Source organism: Scyliorhinus torazame, chromosome 4 (genome assembly GCF_047496885.1).
Source record: "Scyliorhinus torazame isolate Kashiwa2021f chromosome 4, sScyTor2.1, whole genome shotgun sequence".
NCBI classification, from domain to species: domain Eukaryota; kingdom Metazoa; phylum Chordata; class Chondrichthyes; order Carcharhiniformes; family Scyliorhinidae; genus Scyliorhinus; species Scyliorhinus torazame.
The window spans coordinates 234,118,614-234,145,131 of record NC_092710.1 but is presented as its reverse complement, the minus strand read 5'-3'; the positions used below and the strand labels follow the sequence as shown (position 1 = coordinate 234,145,131).

Below are 26,518 nucleotides of genomic sequence, written 5' to 3'. Positions count from 1 at the left end.
TGCCTGCGTGACAGGTTCTCCAAGTCTTTGACTTTGTCCTGGAGCCGCCTCTGCTGATCCCGCATTAGCCCCATCTCCGCTGCCATTGAGGAGAATGCTCCTCATGTTACTCCTCCATCCTCTGGATCGCCTGACCCTGGGCTTCCAGCCTCGTCTCCTCGCGGTCGATCACCGCCTTAATCAAATCCGCCCCCCGGGCCTGGTCCTCCAGACCCTCCTTGCTTTGGTAGGTGAACGCCCCCTTCAGGAAGCCCACCAGCTGCTTTGTTGACCACTGAGCCGGCATGGCTCCCTGACCGTCTGCCTTCTCCACATGCGTCTTAGACACCACACCAAATTTTGCAGTCTGTTCCCCTCTTTTGTGACCGCTTCTGGCCCTCGGCTCCATACACCAGTGGGTCACTCTCTTCCACTAACTCTCCTGCACCTTTTTGCCTCCTCACATCCACCTGTTGACCGGGGAAAGTGTCCGAAAAAAACTCCACCGGCGGGTGCAACCAAATGTGCAACCACTTACGCCATGGGCGCCCCCAGAAGTACCAAATTGATTTTTAATTCAGGATTGTGTGGCTTGGCGAGGAACTTGCTTAGGTGGATTGGCCCTTAGTATCCAAAAGGTTAGGCGGGGTACTGGGTAACGGGGATGGGGTGGCTTAAGTAGGGTGCACATTCCAAGGGCTGATGCAGACTCGATGGTCCGAATACCCTCCTACACTGTAAATTCTATGATTCTAAGTCTTGTTAAGTTGCGGCAGTGCCTCTTGCGAATGGTACACACAGCTGCCATTGTGGGGTGGTGGTGGATGAGGTGCCAATCATGCGGGCTGCTTTGTTCTGGGTGGTGTCAAGCTTCTTGAGTGTTGCTGGACTTGCACTCATCCAGGCAAGTGGAGAGTATTCCATCATACTTGTGTCTTGTAGATGATGGACAGGCCTTGAAGAGTCTGGGTGTGTTACTTTCACTTCAAAGAATTCCCAGCTTCTGGCCTGCTCTTGCAGCCGCAGTCTTTATATGGCTGGTCCAGTTCAGTATCTGGACAATGGTAATCCTCCAGGATGTTGATGGTGGGGGAGTCAGCGATGGCAATACCATTGAATAGCAAGGGAAACGTTAGCACCATGCTGCTGTTCCCAGTAGCCAAATTGATCCTGCTGTAACACATGCCTTGGAATGGAAAGATAATTTTAAGATCGTTAACTTAACCTCAGCATTTTCTTTCATATGGACCATAGATGTCCCAAGTAGCCAGTCAAGATTGATTAATTTATGCAACAAAAAAAACCTGGTGAAAACCTTTAATAAATCTGCCAAATATTAGGTAGGATGTAGTACACAATGAATTTAAGGTGTTTAGTGGCAGTAAATCATGTTGGAATAAGTGATGTGTACTCCCTTTTGTTTAATAATAATAATCGCTTATTGTCACAAGTAGGCTTCAATGAAGTTACTGAGAAAAGCCCCTAGTCGCCACATTCCGGCGCCTGTTCGAGAAGGCCGGTACGGGAATTGAACCTGCGCTGTTCTGCATTACAAGTCAGCTATTTAGCCCACTGTGCTAAACCAGCCCCTATGTAGCATATTTATGTAGCATATTTAGTTTCTGTTCAATTTCTTTTCTGTCTTGGAGGAAAAATGTCGGCGATTACTCGAAGGAAGAGGAAGCATAGCTCTCCAAAAGATGATTGGTAAGTTGTGACATTTTATTGTTTATATAATTGAATATAGGTTAACTCATTCCTAAAACTATGTTCGTTGGATTCTCCTTTCCTGAATCGAAGTGTTGACACCGGGGCAGAATTCGTGGACTTTCATGACCGCAACACTGGTGGCCAAACCCAGACTGGAGGGGCTAGCACCATGTGGGCACAGTCGATTCCAATGAAAAACTGCCGAATTCACTGGGTTGGTGATTGACACTTGGGAGGCTAAGCTGCAACCACATAGACATATTATAATGCCCACACACACTCACCCCAGCCAACAAGATGGCACTGGTTGTGCTGGAGCACATCCATACAGCTGATGGGTTGGCTGGGCAGAGGGCACCTGGGGGTGAACACCTATACGACCCGTGACCCTAAGTTCTCAGTGGGCTGTCATCGACATGCGCAGCTACTTGGCTGCATTTCCGGCTGTGGCAATGGTGTTCCATGCCCGTCCACCCTGACCACACAGCCCACCTCCTGACCATCCCTCGCTACTACCCCAGCCCTGGCAGACCCCCCCCCCCCCCCCCCACCCGGCCAGCGGCACAACTGTCAGCAAACTATGGTGATATTGGACACCTTCCTTGCTCTCTCAGCAGCCACAACACCGGTTTCATGATTTCTAAAAATGCAAGTGAACGCCGCTGTCGGGAACTCGGCCCATCGGAGACGGAGAATTGCAGAGGCCCCGGAGAATACCGGCCAAGCCCGCTAATAATATGCAAACGGTGTTTACTGTGCGTGCGTTCTGGACCGCATTGACGCTGCTGTCGAGGTGACGGAGAATTGCGATTTTCCATCAAATCGGCACCTGCCACGCATTTGCCGTCAAGAACCTATTCTCCACCCAATTGCGTGTCCCAACTTCAGCGTCAGTATCCCGTCCCTTGTTTTAGAGGTATCTCTGCTCCATTCTGAATGAAAATATTTATTACCTTTCCCAGGTAGCCATAGTCTATTAATACAAGGCATTCAAAACCGAGACTATCAAATTCCTTAAACTGTTATTCTAATTTAATGGGAACCTGGTGTTTTAATTCTGTGAAGTGTTCCAAATACATTTTCTGAGAGACTAGAGATTCATGGGTTGAGTTTTTAAAAAGACAAGGTTGTTAGAAAAAGAAGCTAGTTGCTTTTATCCATATGTTAAGTGGACTAAAACATTTCAATTATACACAGTTTATAATGCTGAATTGTAATTGGTCCAGGATATATGCGATGGAAATGTGAAGGTCTTTTCAATTGATTCTTGTTCCATTGTCACAGCTCTGATTTATTACTGTGCCAAGTTGGTGCTAGGAATTATGTATGTGCATAAATCACTGAATTCGCACTGAAGTAAAGTTCAAGTGTAAAATATTGATTTTTCTATGATTTAACTGTCACTAAGTAATGTTTTATTTTCAACAGTCCGGATTTTACCCCTATCAACGTAGCAATATCTGAAACATTAACAAAGAAAACAATCTTTGATTTTGTTAATTTTTCCGGTTCAAGAATATCATCCCCTGAATTAACAACTTCAACAATGTTAAGGCAGTCGCAACGTATTTTTAATTTTGATAAAGAAAATCTTGACAACTGTGCTTCACCACAAAAGTTGTTGGTTAATCAATGTCGAGATGATTCACAGGAGAAAGTCTCTGGGCTGTCTCTCGACAGAAAGGGCAATCTGCACAGGGCTGCAAGTTCTTTCTATGGGAAGCGGGAACAGCTGTATCTCACCCCTCTTGAGAGAAAATTGTTTTTTGAAAACAAGCTTTCCAAATGCGCCAATGTGGATGAACAACATGATGTGAAAAGTGCAAAGTCTCAAATGAAGAAACAAACTGAAGCAAAAGTAAAGCTACTGGTCAGTTCCAGTTCTAAAGCTCCATTAAAGTCAAAAGAAACCCGAATGAAACAAAAAGTCAGAAATAATGGCACTACAGGAATGACCCATCAGAACAAAAGTGCATATTATGGATCTGTAACCAAGACACTTCTTTTCACTTCAAAGGTGAATGGCCTAAAGGTGCAGCAAAAACCTCGAATCCAATTAGGTGCAGCTTTCTTTTCCACAGGCAGAAAATCCCAGTTGTTGCTGAACCAGAAATTGCCAGACCCCAGTGCCAAATCATTTCCATCAAATCGCAGCTTCCAACATTATCACAGTAAAAGCAACATGAACGATGTCAAGAAAGCTATTAAAGAAGCTCTTCAGGTAGTTAATGACAGTGAAATGACTAATGAGATTAGAGAGAGCACTTATAATATGAGAGCGGAACCAAAAGTGGAAAGAAAAGTTGCAAAATATGCACACCTGCCTGCAAAACTGGTTGAACGTTTGCTTACGAGAGAGATGAAAATAGTACTTCAGCGAATTGAAGTGGCACAACATCCAGTATCGATAACCAAGGAGAAGGCACTGCAAAAGGAAGAACTGACAACAAAAGTAAGATAAAGGATTTTATTAACTTTTTACCTACTCTCCTCCCATCAATATTTAATTAAATGCACTGTTTGGGTTATTTAATGAATGCCCCAGCATAATTAGTGACGACTTAATTTTTTTGTAACGCTCTTATTTGAAGATGTAAATCCAAATGTGTTGAAACTTGTTTTCATGGGCTGTGCTGTGCAGCGTCGAAGCCTGGGAAGTCGAATCACAGAATGGTTGCAACACACATTCGCCCATTGTATCCATGCTGGCTCTGCAAGAGTATTTCAGCTCGTCTCATTGTCCTCCCCTTTCCCTGTAGCCCTGCAATTTCTTTTCTCTTCAGTTATTTATCCAATTTCTTTTGAAACCCACATTGGTAGCACTGCTGCCTCCGCGCCAGAGATCCAGATTCAATTCCGACTTTGGGTGACTGGAGTTTGCACTTTCTCCCCATGTCTCTGTGGGTTTCCTCCGGGTGCTCCGATTTTCCCCCCACAGTCCAAAGATGTGCAGGTTAGATGGGGTTATGGGATAGGGCAGGGGAGTGGGTCGAGGTAGGGTGCTCTTTCGGAGGGTTGGTGCAGACTCAATTTGCCGAATGGCCTCCTTCTGCACTGTTAAAATTCTAAATCTGCCTCCACCACAGTTGTTTCTTCCAGATGCTAACCACTCACAGTATAAAAATATTTTTTCTCGTGTCTCCTTTGGTTCTTTTGCCAATCGTCTTAAATCTGTCCTCTGGTTCTCGATTATTCTGCCAGTGAAAATTATTTCCACCTTCCTTTTGTCAGTATCCTTGGATACCCTGGTGATTTATCAACTTTAACTGGCCGCCTTTCCGATACCTATTTTTAATCAATTTTAGCCCTTCTAGTATCTCAGCCGCCTACTTTTTCCACTGACGTTGGAGGCATCTTCATCCTTGGTAGCACCGTACTGTTTATGTCTCTAGTGCAATCTGTCTCTCCCAATTATTTGTGAAACTATTTTATCCTTTCTAATGTTCCATCCAGTTTCTATTCCCTCTGTCCAACCCATCCGACCTGTATAGCTCCCACGTCTCCCAGAACCAGCCCCAATTTCCTGGGAATCTAAAACCCTCCCTCTTCTGCCATCTCTCCTGCCATGCAATCATCCGCGCATTCCTATTTCTGTGCTCACCACTGGGAGTCATTCCTCTTTCTACCAGTATCATTGGCACTGATGTTGATCCCCAAATTTCTTTCTCTGTCAGTCTGGCCTCAATAAAAGTTGAGATGGATTTGCACGTAAAAAGAAGTTATTTATTTAGCTTGCAAGCTTGATTCATTTCATAGAAATATAAGAGACATCCAGTTTCCTATATCCCAGAAAGCGAATGAACAAAGAAACAAAGGGATCTCTGCAAATCAATTCAAATGGTATCAAGTTTCACATACTCGACGGACATAGGTCAGCCTATGTCCCTCCTGACCTGTTCGATCTATTCTGATTGGCTCACTTCCAATCCTTTTCTCTGGCCCCTATCAATGCAGCATCACTCTGATAGACACACCTCTTCCTGCTTTTTCCATGCGGTCTCAAACCCCTTTGTCCCTAACTGCCAGAATCAAAGTGGCTTATTTCTACATTACATTAACTAGTATCTCTAAAGTAACTATTTTATATCACATTCGTCATTCCCTCCTTTTATCATTCCATGATAACCGAACTATCCAATCCATAGCTACGGTTCCTCATCTAAAAAGATCTGTCGCTGCATTTCCAATTCCTGTCTTACCCTCATGGATTTTAACAGTTAAATTTTTTTTTCCGGTGATTGGGGCGGTGATCTGATCTAGTGCACCCCCCATTCTACCCATCACACATTTAAGGATGGCCAGGCCCACAAAGATGCAGCCGATAGCTACCACTAGATACATGGCCATATTTATCAACCAGTCCTTCCATCCTCCAAATCCCCAGTTACCCCAAGAGTCAGGATCCTGCATCCCGTCCAAGTGATCCCGTATGCGATCCATAAATTTAGTAATGTTAGCGGTCAAGTCCTGAACACCCATGATACACTTGCCCTGTACTATGGCGCATACCCCACCCTCACGGGCCAGAGCATACCGGTTCTGCATTGCAAACAACCGTAGCTGAGACAACTCCTTGGTTATTGCCCCGAGGGCTCCCAAGGTTTACTACCCGGGTTTTCCTCAGTTTGGCCTTTAACTAACTTAAGTGAATCTCCCGGTAACCTACGTTCTAGCTGTACTTCCCTTCTCATACGCCCCGTCCTCTCTCTAGTCCCTTTCACTTCCTCATAGCCTCTTCCTACGCTCTTCTGACAGCCTGATTTTACCTTTATTGTACCACTCTTAACACATCCAAAATCAAATTTACATGTATTCCAAAAACAAGGCAATGTCCATATAATGTTCCCTTCCCATCGCCGGGACCGGTGCAGCTGCTTCATGACTCCTGCATTCTCCTTAACTTTGATGACCTTCCATGAGTCGATACCATGTCCTCGTATATGGGGGCAGCGAAGAACTTCACCTTTGCATAGGTGATGTATCCTTGTAGATTGGTTGGGGCTACACAGATACATAATATTCCCCTTTTCCATGTCCATCGCCAATAACACGCCAAGCGAAGTGAGGCCAAATATCAGACAGACGATGCGTAGCCACTCCATCATGCTCCACACCTGTAAAATAGCACTGGAGAAGGGAGGCAGGTTAGTATCCGACCTTTTACAGTAGTGGAGATGGACTCAATTTACAGTGATGTAGGTGGAACCAAGCACTTCGCCCCTCCACTTTAACTGCTGTGGGGGTGGTAAGGAGAACTTGGAAGGGCCCGTCCCATCGCGGCTCCGACCCCTTCCTAGTCCAATTTTTGACCATGACATAACTACCGGGCTGGACTGAAAGTGAGCTAGGTACTGGGGCAATGGCTGGTGAGCCGCGCGGACTTGGCCATGGAGTTCCTTGAGCACTTGCGTAAGGGCTAGAACATAGGCGGTCATTTCTTCTGTCATCTGATGAAACTGAACCCGTCTGGGAACCTGCAGGCTCCAAGGAGTTCTAAGAGGCCTGCCATAAAGAATCTCGGCGGGAGAGAGCCGGGCTGGTCCCGCAGGTGTAACCCGCAGCTGGAAGAGGGCAACGGGGAGCAACTTAAGCCATGTCAGTCCCGTGTCTGCTCTTAATTTAGCCAATTTAGTTTTGAGGGTCTGATTGTGTCTCTCAACCAACCCGGCCGCCTGCGGTCTGTAATCACTGTGACTGCTGGCGTATGCCCAACTGGGAGCAAAACTCCTTGTTAATTTGTCCAATAAAATGAGGCCCATTATCAGAACTTAACTGAGCTGGTATACCGTACCGGGGAATGATTTCCCTCATCAAGACTTTAACCACAGTAGCAGCTTTACTATAGATAGTCGGATACGCCTCGACCCATCTGCTGAACACATCCACAATGACCAAAACATATTTGTAACATTGACACCTTTCCAACTCAATGTAATCCATTTGGAGCGTCTCAAAGGGACCACTGGGCAACGGGGTTTGCCCCTTCCCACAAGGGATACCTTTTCCGGTGTTATATTGCTGACAAATCAAACACCGATTACTGATACTTTGGGCCAACCCCTGCATTTTAGGGTGCCACCAAGTGTCCAGCAACAAATCACTAGTCCCTCGAGCCCCACAATGAGTTGCAAAGTGTACACATTCAATGACCCATAAAGCCAGCACATCAGACATACAAGTCTGATGTGCAGGCGTGGTCCATAAAGAGGAAACAGAATCATATGTACAACCTAACCGTTTCCACATTTGTTTATCACTCTCAGGAGCGTCCTCCTGTAACCTTATGACGTCTTGGATGGTTGGCATTGACTTGTCAGAAGCAGACATATTCATAGTAGATCGTTTAGTCTGACTTAACATTTTAGGCACCATCACTTGCTGAATTTGTGCGGCTGTGCGCGCTGCACGATCTGCTCGTTCATTACCAACGTCAACTGGGGTTGTACCATTCGTGTGGGCAGCGCATTTAATAACGGAAATCTGCGCGGGCATAAGGAGGGCCTGCAGTAGGTCATTAACTAAACCCCGGTGGGATATTTGACCACACATAATCATGTCAGGTTGTTCTGACGAAATGTCACTCAAATCGTCCCTTATTGTGGTAGTTTCCTGAATCAAGGCTAAACAGTCGTGGCCAGGTGCGTCTTCATGGACAGGGGGACCACTAAGAAAACAGGCTGGATTGATAGTGGTACAGTATTTAAATGTCAGACGTGGATTGTTCAAAAGGTATATCTCATACCTATTCTGACGAGCTGCGGTAAGGTGCTGACCATTCGCCCCATATCCCTGGCATGGTACTGGTCATTGACCTGACGTGTAATATGAGGGCTTACCGAAGCTGACTGTGGCCATAAATGTGGTGATATTGTAACAAAATCGGCTGTACCTTCTTTTCCCGTGACTGTGGCTGTAACCTTGACTGGCCATTCGGTCTCAAGTAATGGCCGGTATTTGTCCTCCAACTCCCTGTTTCGTCCAGTTCTGTCATAGGCCAGGGTAACGTGATGCAGTGACTGTTCAACGTCTAACGTCCACCACTGGGGGGTGATAGAAATATAGCACTGTTGTCTCATCCTCCTCTTCGCTGATCCACCCACCCAAAGTCACTATATTGGGGCTCCTGCTGGTAAACTACCATTTCTGCCGCTTGTTGGGGTCTCAGATCATCCTTTTTCATTACATACTCAGTCTTAACCTTTGTAACTGAGCCTCCTTCTTGGCCTACACCCTCCTTCCAGTAAAATCTGACTGCCCTTGCCATCTGGGAAGGGTCGTTCTCTGTCCAATTCATGTTATTACATTTCACAGCAGTAACCACAGAAGGTGGTAGGCAATGCATTAACATAGCACAGTATTGAGGGGAATTCTGACCATTTTGATACAGCAAATCGCCTGACTGCCCCCGGTGGATTTCATTAAAATGCTCCAGAAATTCCTCTGGCTCTTCAATCTTCCTAGGTTTTAGGTCTAAGATAACAGAAAGATTTATGGGCCTTTGAAATGTGCTATTCAACGCATTCAAGATCTGTGTCCTTCTTTTCTCTATTTGCTCTCTTTTTTTTAAAACTTAAAAATGTTTGAAAATTCAAATTGAATTACTGCAACTTGCAAGCTTAGCTCTGATCTCAACTCAGAACTAAATTTACAATTTGCTTAACACAAACTTGTATAACATTTACAACTTAATTATTTCTTTATCTTAACAATTTTTCTTTTAACAAGTTTTTTTTTTTTCTTTTACATACACATAAGTATTAGCAAAATCAACTATCATCTCCAGATTGACACTTTTTAAAATGGTGTCCATGATCTTCTTTAAGTTTCTATTAATCTCCAGATAAAATGAGATAAACCTTATTTCAAGTAAGTAAAACTTAAGATTCTGGCAATTTCAATCAATTGCTTTCGAAAATAATAACTTTTATCAAAGAGGTGGAGAAACCCACTGGTTTCCTTTAATTAATTCAAAACGTAACTTTGCTGGTGTTCACTGACTCAAAGGAAAGGTATCCGATTACACTACGGCTGCTGCTGTTATCTCAAAGCCTGAGTGAGAAGCACTGTCTGTTTTCAACTCCGCCTGCTGCTGTTAACCCTTTGAGAGACTTCTGCTTCAACCAATATGCAGCATTCCTCACAATCTCAACTAGACCTCGGAACTTTACAGTCCAAGGAGACAATTTTAGCTTAATCAACTATATATTTAAAACACTCACACATAGAGTTGAACCATCTTCAGATTTAAAAACAGTTATACTGGACTGAACCTTCATCTATTGAAGTCCCATCAGCCCCTGAACCCATATAATAGACTGAACCTTCATTAATGAAGTCACATCAGCCTCTGAACCCATATAATAGACTGAACCTTCATTAATGAAGTCACAGCAGCCTCTGAACCCTTATAATAGACTGAACCTTCATTACTAAAGTCCCATCAGCCCAAAACCCTAACCCAAGCCGAAACAACAATATGAAATCCCATCAATTAAAGTGCTAATCCCCAGACTGACCTGTGATTTCGTCGAGGCGGTCTTTCTGTGCCAACCGCGAGTGACCAGACTAATCAGACGATAAGAAGAGGGGAACAATCAATGCGCGGTTGTTTTCCAGTTCTACATTGAGGGCCCTTTGTTCCCCATCCTCCTGTTCATAATCAGTCTAATTCTGATTTCGCAGTTGGATCAGGATCGCCCTGAGAAATCCCGGGTTTCGGCACCAAATGTTGATCCCCAAATTTCTTTCTCTGTCAGTCTGGCCTCAATAAAAGTTGAGATGGATTCGCACGTAAAAAGAAGTTATTTATTTAGCTTGCAAGCTTGATTCATTTCATAGAAATATAAGAGACATCCAGTTTCCTATATCCCAGAAAGCGAATGAACAAAGAAACAAAGGGATCTCTGCAAATCAATTCAAATGGTATCAAGTTTCACATACTTGACGGACATAGGTCAGCCTATGTCCCTCCTGACCTGTTCGATCTATTCTGATTGGCTCACTTCCAATCCCTTTCTCTGGCCCCTATCAATGCAGCATCCCTCTCATAGACACACCTCTTCCTGCTTTTTCCATGCGGTCTCAAACCCCTTTGTCCCTAACTGCCAGAATCAAAGTGGCTTATTTCTACATTACATTAACTAGTATCTCTAAAGTAACTATTTTATATCACATTCGTCACTGACACAGACCATGACCTCTGGTTGTCATCCCCTCCTTCAGCATGTTCAGTAGCAACACTGTGTCCTGGAATTACGCCTGCAGCTGTAGAATCACCTGTCTGTTAGACTGACTATAGAATCCTCTAACACTACTGCTTTCCTAATCTGAGTGTTGCTGATGATAAAGATGTGCTGTTGAATCTTTTGATCTTGCACTCATCAGGACAGGCAAGAATGCCAAATGTTCCTATTAATTTTCATTTAACTCTGGTTTTGGATCAGAATTTGGGCTTCTAATGTCAGATTCACGTCAGTGGCAACAAGTGGTAAGAATGGGCCCTTTCAAATATCCAGACTTGGAACACTTGAAATGAAATGAAAATTGCTTATTGTCACAAGTAGGCTTCAAATGAAGTTACTGTGAAAAGCCCTTAGTCACCACATTCCGGCGCCTGTTCGGGGAGTTCGAACAAGTTTGTGAATTAAATGTAATGAACCCATATAAGAGGGTTTCCTTGGTTTTGGGATAGGAAACAAGTGTTATAGTAGGGATATTATAACACTCGAAAGGCTGAAGAGGAGATTTACCAGGATGATTTGCCTGGGTTGGAGAGTTTTAGTTATAAAGAGAGATTGGATGGATTTAAGATTGTTTTCCTTGGAGCAGAGGGAACTGATAGGGGACATGATTGAGCTGTATAAAATTATGGGGTATAGATAGAGAAGACAGGAAAACAATTTTCCCCTTCGTGGAGTGATCAATGACCAGGGAGCATAGATTTAAGGTAAGGGGCAAGAGGTTCAGAGGGGATGTGAGGAAAAACATTTTTACCCAGAGGGTCATGAGAGTTTGGAACTCACTGCCTGAAAGGTTGGTGGAGACAGATCCTGATAACATTTAAGAAGTATTTAGATGTGCTCTTGTGATCCCAGGGCATACAAGGCTCTTGGCCAAGTGCTAGAAAATGAGTTTAGAATAGTTAGGTGGTTATTTCTGACCCGCGCAAAAGTGATGTGCCAAAGGGCCTTTCCTGTGCTGTATGACTGTATGTGAGCTGCAGTTTGAACACACCACATGCAACTGAACTAATTTTTCAGAACTATACTATGTTTCGCCTGTATAAATTGGATTTCATTGTGTAAGTGATGATTCAGCTGAAGCTTTACTATTCATTAGATAATGTTTATAGAAATTCAACTTGATGTACAGCTTCAAGGGATTTTTTTGTGAGAGATAAGAGTGAGCACATGTGTGTGAGGGGTGAGTGCGTGTGTGAGAGGGGGGTGAGCACACATGCGTGCAGGAGAGGGGGGTAAGCATGCAGGCGTGCAGGAGAGGGGGGGTGAGCACGCAGGCGAGGGGGTTAGCGTGCATGCGTGCAGAAGAGGGGGGGGTTAGTGCATGTGCAAGGGGGTGGGGTGGAGTGTGCAAGGCGTGACGGAGGGAGGAAAAGCTTGTATGCCCAAAGGGGGAATGTGGCAGGAGAGGGATGTGTCGGAAATGGTGCACGGGAGGTCCCTGAGTGTGTGAGCATGTATTAGTGGGGGGGGGTTGCACGCCTGAGAAGGGGACTCGACTGCCGTATATGGGGGAGAATAAATTAGGGGATGTAATTTATCGAACTCGTGCTATTCCAGGCATTTGCTTTGCTATTTGGTTGGGAGTGTATGAAGGCTTACCATATGCGGTAAGTTCTGCACACTCTATAGGCTTCAATCTCATGCAAATAATTTATTTCTGCCTTCATTGGACAATTCTGCTGTTTAAGTCTGGCACACGAGAGGAGACAAAACCTTACCTAATTGGTATATTGATGATATTTTTGTTCCCTTCGACATTCTCGGAAATATGATCTGTCCCGCACTTCGTTCACTATATACAAATCAGAGATATTGCATGCAAAAAAAAATCACTGTTTCCTTTATTAACCTCCTAAATCACTGATACTATATTAAAACAAAATCCTTTTGTTCATTTCAAAATTATATATTCTAATCTTTTCCTGACAATGCCCTTCATTTTCTACCTTGAAAACACTTTGGGAGCAAGATTTTGATTCAGATTTATCAGAAGATAACTGGAAGTCTATTCTATCTCATGTACACTCATCTATATGTGTAAGACATGGGTTGCAACAATATAATATCTGACATCATACCCATCTATCCAAAGTTAATGATCCAACCTGTGATAAAGGCCACACTGCCCCAATCTCTTTAATTCATATGTACTGTTTGTGTCCTAAATTGGCTTGGTTTTGGACAAAATCTTTTACATCACTCATATTTTTAATAATAACAAATTAATAATATTGAACCATCCTCTATTACAGCGCTGTTTGGAATGGAGCCAAATGACATCCCTCTTACAAAATTTCAGGCTGATGTGCTCACTTTTTCAATATAATTGGCCAGACGCATTACTATATTAAATTGAAAAGGTTACCCTGCCCTCTTACTATTTGGATATATGATCGTGTGCAGAATCTCAAACTTGAGAAAATAAAATATGCTATATGAGGCTCCACTGTTGGATTTTATGTAGTTTGGCAACCTTCCTAGATTTTTTTGAAGAACTATAGCTTTCAACTTTCATATAACTGACCCTAAAATCGGTGCCGATCCCTCACCGATTCTGTGACCAGTGAGGGGCTAGCAGCCACGCCAAGTAAAACTGGCTCCCACAATTAAAAATGGCTGGGCCCGTGGCCTTTATCTGCAGCGGTCGCGCCGTAAAACATGGTGCCGGCTGCGCGCGGACCTGACCTGCCAGATAGTGCCCCATTGGCCACCCCCCACCAGTCCCCCCAGCCCTCGCGGAGGCCCCTCCCCCCCCCCCCCTTCCTGGCCAGCAGCACGGCTCCCGCCCGACTGGCGGTGCTGGACACAGTCCACAGTCGCCACTCCGGTTTCTCGACCGCTGAGAACACTGGTCAACTGCGCGGTCGGGAACTCGGCACATCGGGGGGTGGCCTCCAGGTGACGTGCTAACGCCGTCCCAACGGAGGGGGCGGAGGATACGAAACCTGCGGTAAACGGGCGCTGCCCCCAATTTCGGTGTCAGCAGAGATTTTCTGCCCATTCGCCAATTATGAAATCGCCGTTGAAACGGTGAATCCCACCCCATATCTGTCCATTGATTGTTTATTTTCTTCCTTTTTGACCCATCTTTTCTTTTCTCCTCCAAATGTAAATTTATCAAACTGTTGCTGTACTGTAAGGTATTTTCTGTACTAAAATTCATTATCATTGTTAACACTTAATAAGCAGAAAAGGATTTTTGAAAAAGAGAAGACTGCCTCCGATTGCACACATGCTAAACTAGCTGGGTCCGAATGAAGCCTTTTTAAAACTGAGATGAGGACAATATTTTTGTTCTGTGTGAAATTTTCTTCTCCAGAAAGTAGTGGAAGTTGGATCAATGAATTTATTCAGTGCAGTTAGTCACGGTCTGGTTAGGCAAGGGAGTTGAAGGTTATGGGAGAAAACAGGAAAGTGAAATTGAGACCACAGTCACAGGACCATAAGTAATAGGAACAGGCCCCTCTAGCTCCGCAATTCAATAGGATCATGGCTGATCTGACATTCCTCACGTCCACTTTCCTGCCCTTTCCCTGTAACCCTTGATTCCCTTACAGACCAATAATCTATCTCTTTCGGGCATAAATATAAGGACTCTGCCCCCACAGCTCTCTGTGGCAAGGAATTCCAAAGACTCACAACCCTTTGAGAAAATAAATTCCTACATATTAGTCCTAAATTGGTGCTTAGTCCTAATTGAGACTAAGCCTCTCCCATGGGTTCTCTCCAATGAGGATAAACATCCTCTCAGCATTTACCCCGTCAAGCCCCTTAAGAATCCTATATGGTTCAATGAGATCACCTCTCATTATTCTAAATTCATAAGACAATCCCTCCATACTGGGAATCATACTAGTGAACCTTCTCTGAACCACTCCAATAAAATATCTTTCCTTAAGTGAGGGGACAAAAACTGTTCAAATGCACTCCAGATGAGGTCTCACCAGTACGTTATACATTGGCAGCAAGATTTCCCTACTCTTGTGCTCCAACCCCCTTGAAATAAGGGGCCAACATTCCATTAGCCTTCCTGATTACTTGCTGCACCTGTGTGCTAGCTTTGTGTTTTGTGCACAAGTACCCCCAAGTTCCTTTGTGTTGCAGCTTTCTGCTTTCTCCAGATCAACCATTATCTTATTGAATAGTGGAGCAGGGCCCACTCCTGCTTGTATGTTCCTATGACCTGTGGTTCATAAACCCCTCTGAGTAGTCGTGAACCGTAGTATGGATTCAGGAAAGTGTAGAAAAGTAAGGTCAAACGGTCTTATCTAAGCCCCCAACTACAGCCCATTTTCCGTTACACGCTGCATTTCTATGCCCAAGCACCCAATATACACTCTGTGCAGGACCAATGAACCCAATAGTAATAATAGGCTACCAGGGCAGGTCAAAGGCTAGGACTCCTATGGCGAGTAGCTCACCTCCTGGCCCCCCAAAAGCCTGTCCACTATCTACCAGGTACAAGTCAGGTGTGTATTGGAATACTCTTCACTTGCCTAGATGAGTGCAGCTCCAACAACACTCGAGAAGCTTGACACCATCCAGGACAAAGCCCATTTGATTGCTCCTCCTTCCACAAACATTCAAAACCCTCCTCCACCAACGAACAGTGGCAGCCATGTGTACCATCTACAAGATTCACTGCAGTAACTCACAAAGCTTCCTTCGACAGCACCTACCAAACCCACAACCACTACCATCTAGAAGGACAAGAGCAGCAGATACCTGGGAACCTCACCACTGAAGGCACCCCGTCAAGTCCTTCACCACCCTGACTTGGAAATATATCGCCTTTCCTTCACTGTCGCTGGGCCAAAATCCTGGAACTCCCTCTCTAACAGCACAGTGGGTGTACCTACACCTGAAGAACTGCAACGGTTCAAGAAGACAACTCATCACCACCCTCTGAAGGGCAACTAGGGGTGGGCAATATATGCTGGCCTAACCAGTGACCCCCACATCCCATAAATTAATTTAAAGAAAGCATCTGTGAAACTGCTTAAAAGAACACCCATTCATAATTTTCTGGGAAACCTGCTAGAAAAATGTTAATGAACCAGACCTTTAATTATCAATAACAAAAACTATAAGCACTTAACACCTCATTATCTTGTACTAATAGATATTGAGCCATTGACAAAAGAGATCACAGAAACATAACTTTTTATACCATCATACAACTGTCAGTCGAGCAAAATGTTCCCTTCCCTGCATTTTTGCCAATAAAGTAAATCCTTCCATGAGAGTCTTGTTATGGGCCAGGGTTTAGAAAATTCCAAAGTATATCATGGAGTTCACCTGACCCACGACTTTTAATAGATTTTGGTTATGGGGAGCACAAGGGTCCACTGTCCAGGTGTTATGCAGCAGGGACCTTATTTTTAAAACAAAACAATGTTTATTCTATGAACCCAGTTAATATTTTATAAACACAGTAAACATCTTATCAATTACCAACCCATGTAATCTCACAGATACAAAACTATAGGTAACCCTTAATACCTTTCCTAGCAACATCCATAAGTTAAACCCTTTTTTAACAAAGACATTCTTTAGCTTGTAGAGAGAGAGATCATTACACATCTACTTGGTTTGAATACAGCTCTTCAACTCTGAAAACGAAACCAAAAACAGAGCCACAAAGCAGCTTTTCCTTTCAAAACGAAAGTAAAAGACAGCCCAGCTCCACCCACACGCTGACATCATTGCAGCTATTTGATAAACACCCATTTCTTAAAGGTACATCCACCTGACAGTCTGGACCCGTGCAGTTACCACTAATCTGTTTTCGAGCTTTACTGCCCCTGCTTTTCCAAATCAAAAATTGTTTCTGACTGGGCGCTTCCTATTGAGTCAGGAAATTTCCCAACTTCAACTACCCCGCCTCGATAGTGAAAATCTGGCCCTAAACAGTTTGGTGCTGATATAAAGGGGTTTGCCCTGTTGTATTTGGTTTGTGTATTAGACCCCACCACCCCCACCCCAGAAATTTTAGGGCCTACAAGAAGTAATTTTACTTCCTTGAGATGTATTTCCTCTAGAACATTAGCAAACAGTAACCTGCTTAAAACAAATATTTCAAACATTTATAATTTAGGCACCATTTGTGTGGATTTTTTAAAACTTTACCTTCAAAGGTGCAATGAAAATGTTGTTTAAACACCGAGGCTGCCACCAAAAAGACAATTTGTTTCAACTGCTGGACCTTCAGCTGCTGTTACGGGCAGATTATGGCAGATTGGTAGCATCACTGGGCTAATAATCCAGAGGCCATGATTAATGCTCTGGAGACATTAGTTCAGATCCCACCAAGACAGCTGGTGGAACAAGTTCAATGAATAAATCTGGAATTGAAAGCTAGCCTCAGTAACAGTGACGATGAAACTCCGTAATTGTTCTACAACTATCTGCTTCACTAGGGAAAGAAACCTAGCCTGGTCTGTGTGGGTGACCAATGGGGATGGGCAACAAATGTTGGCCTAGCCAGCATAACCCATTTCCCAGAAAAGAATATGACCAGGCAGCACAGTGGCTAGCACTGCTGCATCACCACGCCAGGGACCCCGTTTCAATTCCGACCTAGGGTGACAGTCTGTGTGGAGTTTGCACTTTCTCCTGTGTCTGTTGGTTTCCTCTGGGTGCTCAGGTTTCCTCCCACAGTCCAAAGATGTGCAGGTTAGTGGATTGGCATTGCTAAATTGCACCTTGCTGTCCAAAAGGCTAGGTGGGGTGATGGGTATAGGACGGGGGTGTGGGCCTAGGTAGGATGCTCTTTTGGCGGGTCGGTGCAGACTTGATGGAGTGAATGGCCTCCTGCACTGCAGTGATTCTATGATTAGAGCATTTGCTATATGCTTCAGAAGTAGTGGACACACCGATATCCAATGATTCATCTTTAAAGGCTCCAGATTTGAGTAATGAGACTATCTTTGCCAATTTTCATGTGATAGAAACAATTTTAGTTGAGTGTCCCATCCCTAGAATAGAATGTGGGATTCAGACACTTGACAGGAAAGGCTGCAAACCTAAATAGAATGCATGGGAAGAAAGAGGAAACCGAAAAAGTTATTCAAACTTATTTCAACTAAGTGTTTTAGTTTCACAGGATTTGTTAGGAATGAATATTCTGATATCAGAGTCCCTTGCTGATAATTAGTGTTTGCATTAATAGTAAATAATCCAGTCGAGAGAGCCCAGTAAAGCTGATTGATTAAAGGTATGCCTTTGGGTTTGGATGCCAGGTTGTTTTTGTCTTTCCCAGTAATGCACTGTAGGATGTCGTTCTGTGTTTTAAAAAGTGCTATATAAATTCAGTTATTATCAAAACAATGCATTTAAATAACATAAAAGCAAATTACTGTGGATGCTGGAATTTGAAACAAAAACAGAAAATACTGGACAATCTCAGCAGGCCTGATTGCACCTATGGAGAGAGAGGAGAGCTAATGTTTCGAATCTGACTGACTTTGACAAAGTCATCCAGACTCAAAATTGTAGCTCCCTTCTCTCTCCACAGATGCTGTCAGACCTGCTGAGTTTGTCCAGTATTTTCTGCTTTGTTGCATTTAAATAACACTTGCAAGAGATGTGAACAATAGTGAATGAACTGCACAAACTGAAATGTAAATTTTACTGGTTGATTTTTATATTTATTTGCTTTGGCGGTGTTGATAGTAATGGGGCAAGCAATGTTGTTGATCCAAATTAATCTGACTTTAGAAGGTGTTCTCTCAAAAGAAAACTGTTACAGTTACACCACATTCTAGTTGTATATTGTCTTGCCATGTTGTTTTCTACCTTTGTTGTCAGCACCAAAGCTAAAAAAAGAACTGATTATCAGGAGCTTATACTAATTTATGAAAATGTGATGCTGCTTATTTTTGGATACAAAATATCATATTTGAAAAGAAATGGTACTTCATTCTGATATAATATGCTATGACTGCCGTCATGCGTGGATAACAAAAGATCTAATTGTACTGTTTCGAAGAGCTTTGGACGATTAATTTCTCAACCAGCATCATTGAAACAGATTGTCTTTTCATTATCGCTCCAATTGGGGAACCATACGGTGCGCATACTGACTCCTTGTTAAGTCCTTGTATTGCCACCAGACGTTCCTAAGAGTAACATTAGACTGTCTCTGTCATAGCTTAACATCCCTTCATCTGTACCGAGTTGTCCTAGTCAGAGTGTAATAGCCAAACAAGCTGCTTGTTTAATTTTTGAACGGCTGATATGTTCTGAATTCCTGTCAAGATAGTGGCATGAATAATGAAGTTATGATGTTGAATAATTTTTCTTGACCTTGGAATATGACCGATGAATAATGAAAAATACAGCAGGTAAGGTAAAAACTAAAGTCAATATAAGACATAGGAGCAGAATTAGGCCATTCGGCCCATCAAGTCTTCTCCGCCTCAAACCTGGCTGACATGTTTCTCATCCCCATTCTCCTGCCATCTCCCCATAACTCCTGATCCCCTTATTAATCAAGAACCTATCCATCACTATCTTCCTCAGGCATTCACCTGAGGAAGGAGCAGTGCTCCAAAAGCTAGTGTTTGAAACAAACCTGTTGGACTTTAACCTGGTGTTGTCCTTGGCTCCTTATATAATAGCTTTCCCCAGTCCACAAATCTGGCTCCAATTCCAAAGCACTATAGAACTGCCATCAAGTACCCCCATTCTACCCGGTCAAACGCTTTTTTGGCGTCCAATGCCTCAACCACCTCTGTTTCCTTCCCCTCCGCCTGTTGGACTTTAACCTGGTGTTGTAAGACTTCTTACTATCTTAAAGACACTCCGTGATTTGGCCTCCACAGCCTTCTGCGGCAAAGAGGTCCACAGATTCACCACCCTCTGACTGAAGAAATTCCTCCTCATCTCGATTTTGAAGGATTGTCCCTTCAATCTGAGGCTGTGCCCTCGGGTTCTAGTTTTTCCTCCTAGTGGAAACATCCTCTCCACGTCCACTCTATCCATCTCGGCATCTCCGTATTCTGTGATATTCAATAAGATCCCCCCTCATTCTTCTAAACTCCCAACAAGTACAGACCCAGAGTCCTCGAGCGTTCCTCATACGACAAGCTCTTCATTCCAGGGATCATTCTTGTGAACCTCCTCTGGACCCTTTCCAAGGACAGCACATCCTTCCTTCGATACATACTCCAAAACTACTCTCAATACTCCAAATGGGGTCTGACCAGAGCCTTATACAGCCTCAGAGGTACATCCCTGGTCTTGTATTTTAGCCCTCTCGACGTAAATGCTAACATTGCATTTGCCTTCCTAACTGCTGACTGAACCTGCATGTTAACCGTCAGAGAATCTTTAACTAGGACTCCCAAGTCCCTTTGTGCTTCTGATGAGCTTTTTCCCATTCAGAAAATAGTCAATGCCTCCATTCTTCCTCCCAAAGTACATAACCTCTAACCTTTCCACATTGTACTCCATCTGTCACTTCTTTGCCCATTCTCCTAACCTGTCCATGTCCTTCTACAGCCCCCCTGTGTTCTCTATACTACCTGTTCCTCTGCATATCTTTGTATCATCTGCAAACTTAGTAACAGTGCCCTCAGTTCTTTCTTCCAGATCATTAATGTATATTGTGGAATGTTATGGTCCGAGCACCGACCCCTGAGGCACACACTAATCACCGGTGGCCATCCTGAAAAGGACCCCTTTATCTCCACTTTCTGCCTTCTGCCAGTCAGCCAATCGTCTATCCATGCCGTGGGCTCTTAACTTATTTAATAGTCTCCTATACTGCACCTTGTCAAAGCCTTCTGGAAATCTAAATAGGTCATGTCCATTGGTTCATCATTGTCCAACTTCCTTGTTACATCTTCAAAGAACACTTCTCAGATTTGTCTTGACATGACCTTGACAAAGCTGTGCTGGCTCAGTTCTATTTTATCATGCACTTTCAAGTACTCCGCAATCTCATCTTTAATAATGGATTCTAAAATCATACCAATGACTGAAGTCAGACTAACTGGCCTATAATTCCCTGTCTTCTGCTCTCTCCCTTCTTAAACAGCGGTGTTACATTAGCCACTTTCCAGTCCTCTGGGACCCTTCCTGCCTCCAGTGATTCCTAAAAGATCACCACCAATGCCTGCATAATCTCCTCAGCTATCTCTTTTAGAACCCTGGGGTGTAGTCCATCCGATCCAGGTGATTTATCCACATTCAGACCTTTCAGTTTTCCCAGAACCTTCTCCTTAGTGATGGCCACTACATTTAGCTCTGCCCCATGACTCTCCTGAAGTTCTGGTATCCCATTAGAGTCTTCCACTGAGAAGACTGATGCAAAGTAACTATTCAATTCCTCTTCCGTTTTTTTTGTTTCCTATTACTACTTCTCCAGCCTCATTTTCCACTGGTCCAGTGTCTATTCTTGCCCTCTCTTACCTTTTATATATTGAAAAAAACTCTTCCTATCTTCTTTTATATTACTAGCTAACATACTCCTATTTCATCTTCCCTCCCCTTATTGCTTTTTTAGTTGTCCTCTGCTCGTTTTAAAGGCTTCCCAATCCTCTGGCTTCCCACTAATCCTCGCCACATTTTATGCTTTTTATTTTGCTTAATGCTGTCCTTGACTTCCCTCCTCAGCCATGGATGCCTCGTCCCTCCCTTAGCATGTTTCCTCCTCCTTGGGATGAATTTCTGTTGTACATCCTGAATAATCCCCCAAACCCCTGACATTGCTGTTCCATCATCTTCCCTCCTAGGCTCCCCTTCCGATCAACTCTGGCCAGCTCCTCCCTCAAGTCTTTGTAGCTATCTTTATTTAATTGTAAAATCATTACACTGATTCCAGCTTCTTCCTCAAACTGCAGGGTAAAATTCTATCATATTGAAATGAAATGAAAATCGCTTATTGTCACAAGTAGGCTTCAAATGAAGTTACTGTGAAAAGCCCCTAGTCGCCATATTCCGGCGCCTGTTCGGGGAGGCTGTTGCGGGAATTGAACCGTGCTGCTGGCCTGCCTTGGTCTGCTTTCAAAGCCAGTGGTTGTGGTCACTGCTCCCTAAGGGCTCCTTCACCTTAAGTTTCCTAATCAGGTCTGCCTCAATTACACATCACCAAATCCAAAATTGCTTGTTCCTAGAGGGCTCTACCACAAGCTGCTCCAAAAAAACATCTCTTAGACATTCCACAAATTTGTTTTCTTGGGCTCCGCTACCAACCTCATTTTCCTAGTCTACCTGCATATTGAAGTCCCCCATGATTGTAATATTGCCTTTTTTACATGCCTTTTCTATCTCTTGATTTATTTTCTGCCCCAGATCCTGACGACTGCTAGGGGGCCTGTACATAACACACATAAGTGACATTTTTCTTTTGCAATTCCTCAACTCTACCCACACAGATTCTGACCCGATATCACTTCTTGCTATTGATTTAATTTCTTACTGACAATGCAACCCCACCCCCTCTGGTCATAGATTGCTTTCTCCTTTGACGGCAAGAGCTGACTGGTGGTGGTCTAACCTGAGAATCACCACACCTCGGGTGAGGGGATAGGTTGGGAAGGTGGGGCCTTCATGAATAACCTCAGCCGGTACAGGAATGAAACATACAACAGAAATTCTATGCATTCCATAGATCATTACTTGCTTTGAAGTTTTATCTATAATTGACAATTGAGTATTGACTGTTCATTGTTACAGTGGTTTGACCACTTTCATGATTCAGAGTCTGAAAAGGAAAAACAAGAAATTTTGAATGTTGAGGTAAACTGTAGTATAATGTTGAAATTAAACTGAGATTGCTGAGAAATCTGTCTCTTTGAAAGGATTGTGTGAAATTAATGCATACCACAGACTACTTTGTACTAAATTCACAAATTCGAATTGCAATCTGGAAAGGTTGGGGAATACTGAGTCTTGGCAGCACCTGTGTCATAGAGGTTTACAGCATGAAAACAGGCCTTTCGGCCCAACTTGTCCATGCCGTCCAGTTTTTAAGCACTAAAATAATCCCAATTAACTGCATTTGGCCCATATCCCTCTATACACCGCTTTCCCATATAACTGTCGAAATGCTTTTTAAAAGACAAATTTGTACCCGCCTCTACTATTGCCTCTGGCAGCTCGTTCCAGACACTATCCACCATCTGCGTGAAAAAACTACCGTCTGGGTGTTTTGTATCACTTCCCTCTTAATGTAAACCTATGCCCTCTAGTTTTAGACTCCCCTACCTTTGGGAAAAGATGTTGACTATCTACCTTATGTATGCCCTTCGTTATTTTATAGACCTCTATAAGATCATCCTTAAACCTCCTACGCTCCAGGGAAAAAAGTTCCAGTCTATCCAACCTCTCCCATGGGGGCAGAAACAGTTAACGTTTCAGGTTTATGACTTTTCATCAGAGCTGAAAAAAGGATTTCAAGAATTTTCTGTTTTTAATTTCAGATTTCCAGCATTTGCAATAGTTTGCTTTGGTCTCTCTCAGTTGAATCAGTTGAATGGCTGTTTTGCTGCTTGCGCGTTCTCCCCATGTCTGCGTGAGTTTACTCCAGGTGCTCCGGTTTCCTCCCACAAGTCCCGGAAGACGCGCTGTTAGGTAATTTGGATGTTCTGAATTCTCACTCCGCATACCCGAACAGGCGCCGGGGTGTGGCGACTGGGGGATTTTCACAGTAGCCATTGCAGTGTTAATGTAAGCCTACTTGTGACACTAATAAAGATTATTATTCATAGAATCATAGGCTTTACAGTGCAGAAGAAGGCCATTTGGCCCATCGAGTCTTCACCGGCCCTTGGAAAGAGTGCCCTACTTAAGCCCACGACTCCACCCTATCCCAGTAACCCCACCTAACCTTTTTGGACATTATGGGCAATTTATCATGGCCAATCCATGCAATAACCTGCACATCTTTGGACTGTGGGAGGAAACCGGAGTACCCGGAGGAAACCCACGCAGACACTGGGAGAACGTGCAGCCTCCGCACAGACAGTGACCCAAGCCGGGAATCAAACCTGGGACCCTGGAGCTGTGAGCCAACTGTGCTAACCACTGTGCCACCATGCTGCCCATTGTGCTACCATGCTGCCCACGTTATTAAATAGTAATTCTGCTTGTCTGATATCCAGTACTAGGTGAGCAGAAATATCCTTCGGTAAAATATTGGGTCTGTGAAAGACATTGTCTTTAGTCCTTGTTACAAGCTCTTGCTTAACCATGGGCTTCGTACCTTCTTGGCAATTATCTGAGGCTGAAGCAGACTGCATCCTTGGCATCATGCTTGAGCCCTACGACGAACTTATGGTCTTACATCCATGCCACCATTAACACTGTCGGTTCGTTCTCTCTCTCTCTCTCTCTACTACCCCCCCGGCTTATCTGCTGCAGAAGCGCTCATCCACACTTTAATTATCTTTAGACTTGACAATTTAAACGCCGTTGCACATCTTGAGTGTTGCCTCAGAGAGACATAATAGTCATAAAGCACAGAAAAGGCCCATCGGCAAGTCCTTCCAACATGCCTACGGCAAGCAGTAATAATAATAATCTTTATTATTGTCACAAGTAGGCTTCCATTAATATTGTCATGAAGTTACTGTGAAAAGCTCCTAGTCGCCACACTCCAGTGCCTGTTTGGGTACAACAAGGGAAAATTCAGAATGTCCAATTCACCTAGCAGCATGTCTTTCATGACTTGTGGGAGGAAACCAGAGCACCCGGAGGAAACCCATGCAGACACGGGAAGAACGTGCAGACTCCACACAGACAGTGACCAAACCGGGAATCGAACCTGGGACCTTGGCGTTGTGAAGCAACAGTGCTTGCTAACCACTGTGTTACCGTGCCGCCCTAGAGCTGATGGGTCTCCTGGTCAGTCAGAACCTGTAGAGGGCAATTGCAAAACTACTGCAGTTTCTTGCCAAATATAACTATGGACTAACAGATGGACGTTTACGGTTGCCACCGCCCTCTTGTGCATGGTATCTGAAGAGAGAGGGAAATGCCTTTGGACATTTTTATTATGTTAAAGATACTCTTATAAATAAAAGTGAAGGAGAAGGTGCAGTGATTTTGTTTGATAGATGTAAAAAAAATATTGTTGGAGCAGCAGATGAATATTTATTGTGCACCTGGCCTATGTTTATATCTGACTTTAGAATGCTTGATACCATCACTGGTATCATTATTGATATTAAATCCCTTTTAGTATTCCTCAGTAATACTTGAGTGAAGAAAATTGTTTTTTATATTCTCTAGATATCCTGATTTCTTTCATAGATACTGCACTTGATGATGCTCAAATAACATCTATTTTGAAACTTCTAAACATGAGAGTTTAAGTTAATTTACTTTAAAAAGAAAATTATTGCTTTATCATATTTCATTTTGCCTTTCATCTTAAGAGCTTTAATACTCGAGAAACTGGTTTGGCATTTGAAGATGGAAGCACCCCTGAAGGAAATAATGACAAAAATGAAGGTAACCGAGTCAGTCATGACTAGGGCTCAATACGGAATGAGAACTTGTCGTGGTCCATTTTATACTAATTTTGGATTGGAGCATACTGATGCCCACTTTTTAAAAAGTCTTATCTATTCCTCATTTAGATCTATTGATATCTTCCTGTAAAATAGACATGTATGGTTACTTGAGTGAAAATGTGTCTGTACTCCGCTGTGATGCCCGGAACTGCCCAATTTCTTAAATAATGTCCATTTAAGAAAGATGACAAAGAATAACATATGAATCAGTGCCTTTAAGGGAGGTGATAATAAAATAGATCGGTGGAACAGATCAGATTGTATCTCAAATTGCCAGTTGGTATTCAAGGTACAGCTGTAAATGGTAGACAAAGAGTCATCAGACTCGAAATGTTAGCTCTTTTATCTCCCTACAGATGCTGCCAGTCCTGCTGAGATTTTCCATCATTTTCTCTTTCGTTTCAGATTCCAGCATCTGCAGTAATTTGCTTTTATTTTAGATTTTCAATCAAAATTGGCATAGTAAGATGGTATGCTTTCATTAGCCTGTTGAAAACTGACAGCAACTTCAGGATTTAGTGTAGGGAAAGATTAAGATGGAAATCCAGAATGTTCCAGTCTGTCTCTCACTGTTTTACCACAGGCTGAGCTGCAGACTCCCATTCCCCATCATCTCCCTCACAAAAACCTTGAGCCAGCAGTCAAGGTGATGACAACTTCCCCTGTTCCACTATCGTAGGAACACCATAAAATGTTGCATCTTGTTCAGTCGGGTGTAACTGGATTAATAGCGGCTTACTTCCGGGTGCTCCAGTTTCCTCCACCTGAAAGGCGCGCTGTTAGATAATTTGGATATTCTGAATTCTCCCTCTGTGCCCCGAACAGGCGCCGGAATGTGACGGCTAGGGGCTTTTCACAGTAACTTCATTGCAGTGTTAATGTAAGCCTACTTGTGACAATAAAGATTATTATTATTATTATTAAATGAGTAGTAACTTTGTAGAGCAACAGACCTGGCCCCAAAAAATAATTTTATATTTTTGCAGTGTATTTAAATATCTCCATTGTGATTTTTTTTCATGATATTTTAACTTCAGTATATATGACCATAATTAGGAGCTGACC

General features: G+C 43.4%; 1 protein-coding gene across 3 annotated transcripts in view; it reads left to right on the top strand.

Moving 5' to 3' along the window:
- The window catches only part of esco2 (establishment of sister chromatid cohesion N-acetyltransferase 2), a 111,835-nt gene that overhangs the window by 2,891 nt on the left and 82,426 nt on the right, over nt 1–26,518 (top strand). For all 3 annotated transcript variants that reach the window (XM_072499474.1, XM_072499471.1, XM_072499472.1), the window contains exons 2-4: nt 1,629–1,686; nt 3,118–4,141; nt 25,316–25,391. In XM_072499474.1, coding sequence (XP_072355575.1) covers nt 1,634–1,686; nt 3,118–4,141; nt 25,316–25,391 — 1,153 coding nt within the window. In that variant the 5' untranslated portion in view covers nt 1,629–1,633. The remainder of the gene's footprint in view (nt 1–1,628; nt 1,687–3,117; nt 4,142–25,315; nt 25,392–26,518) is intronic.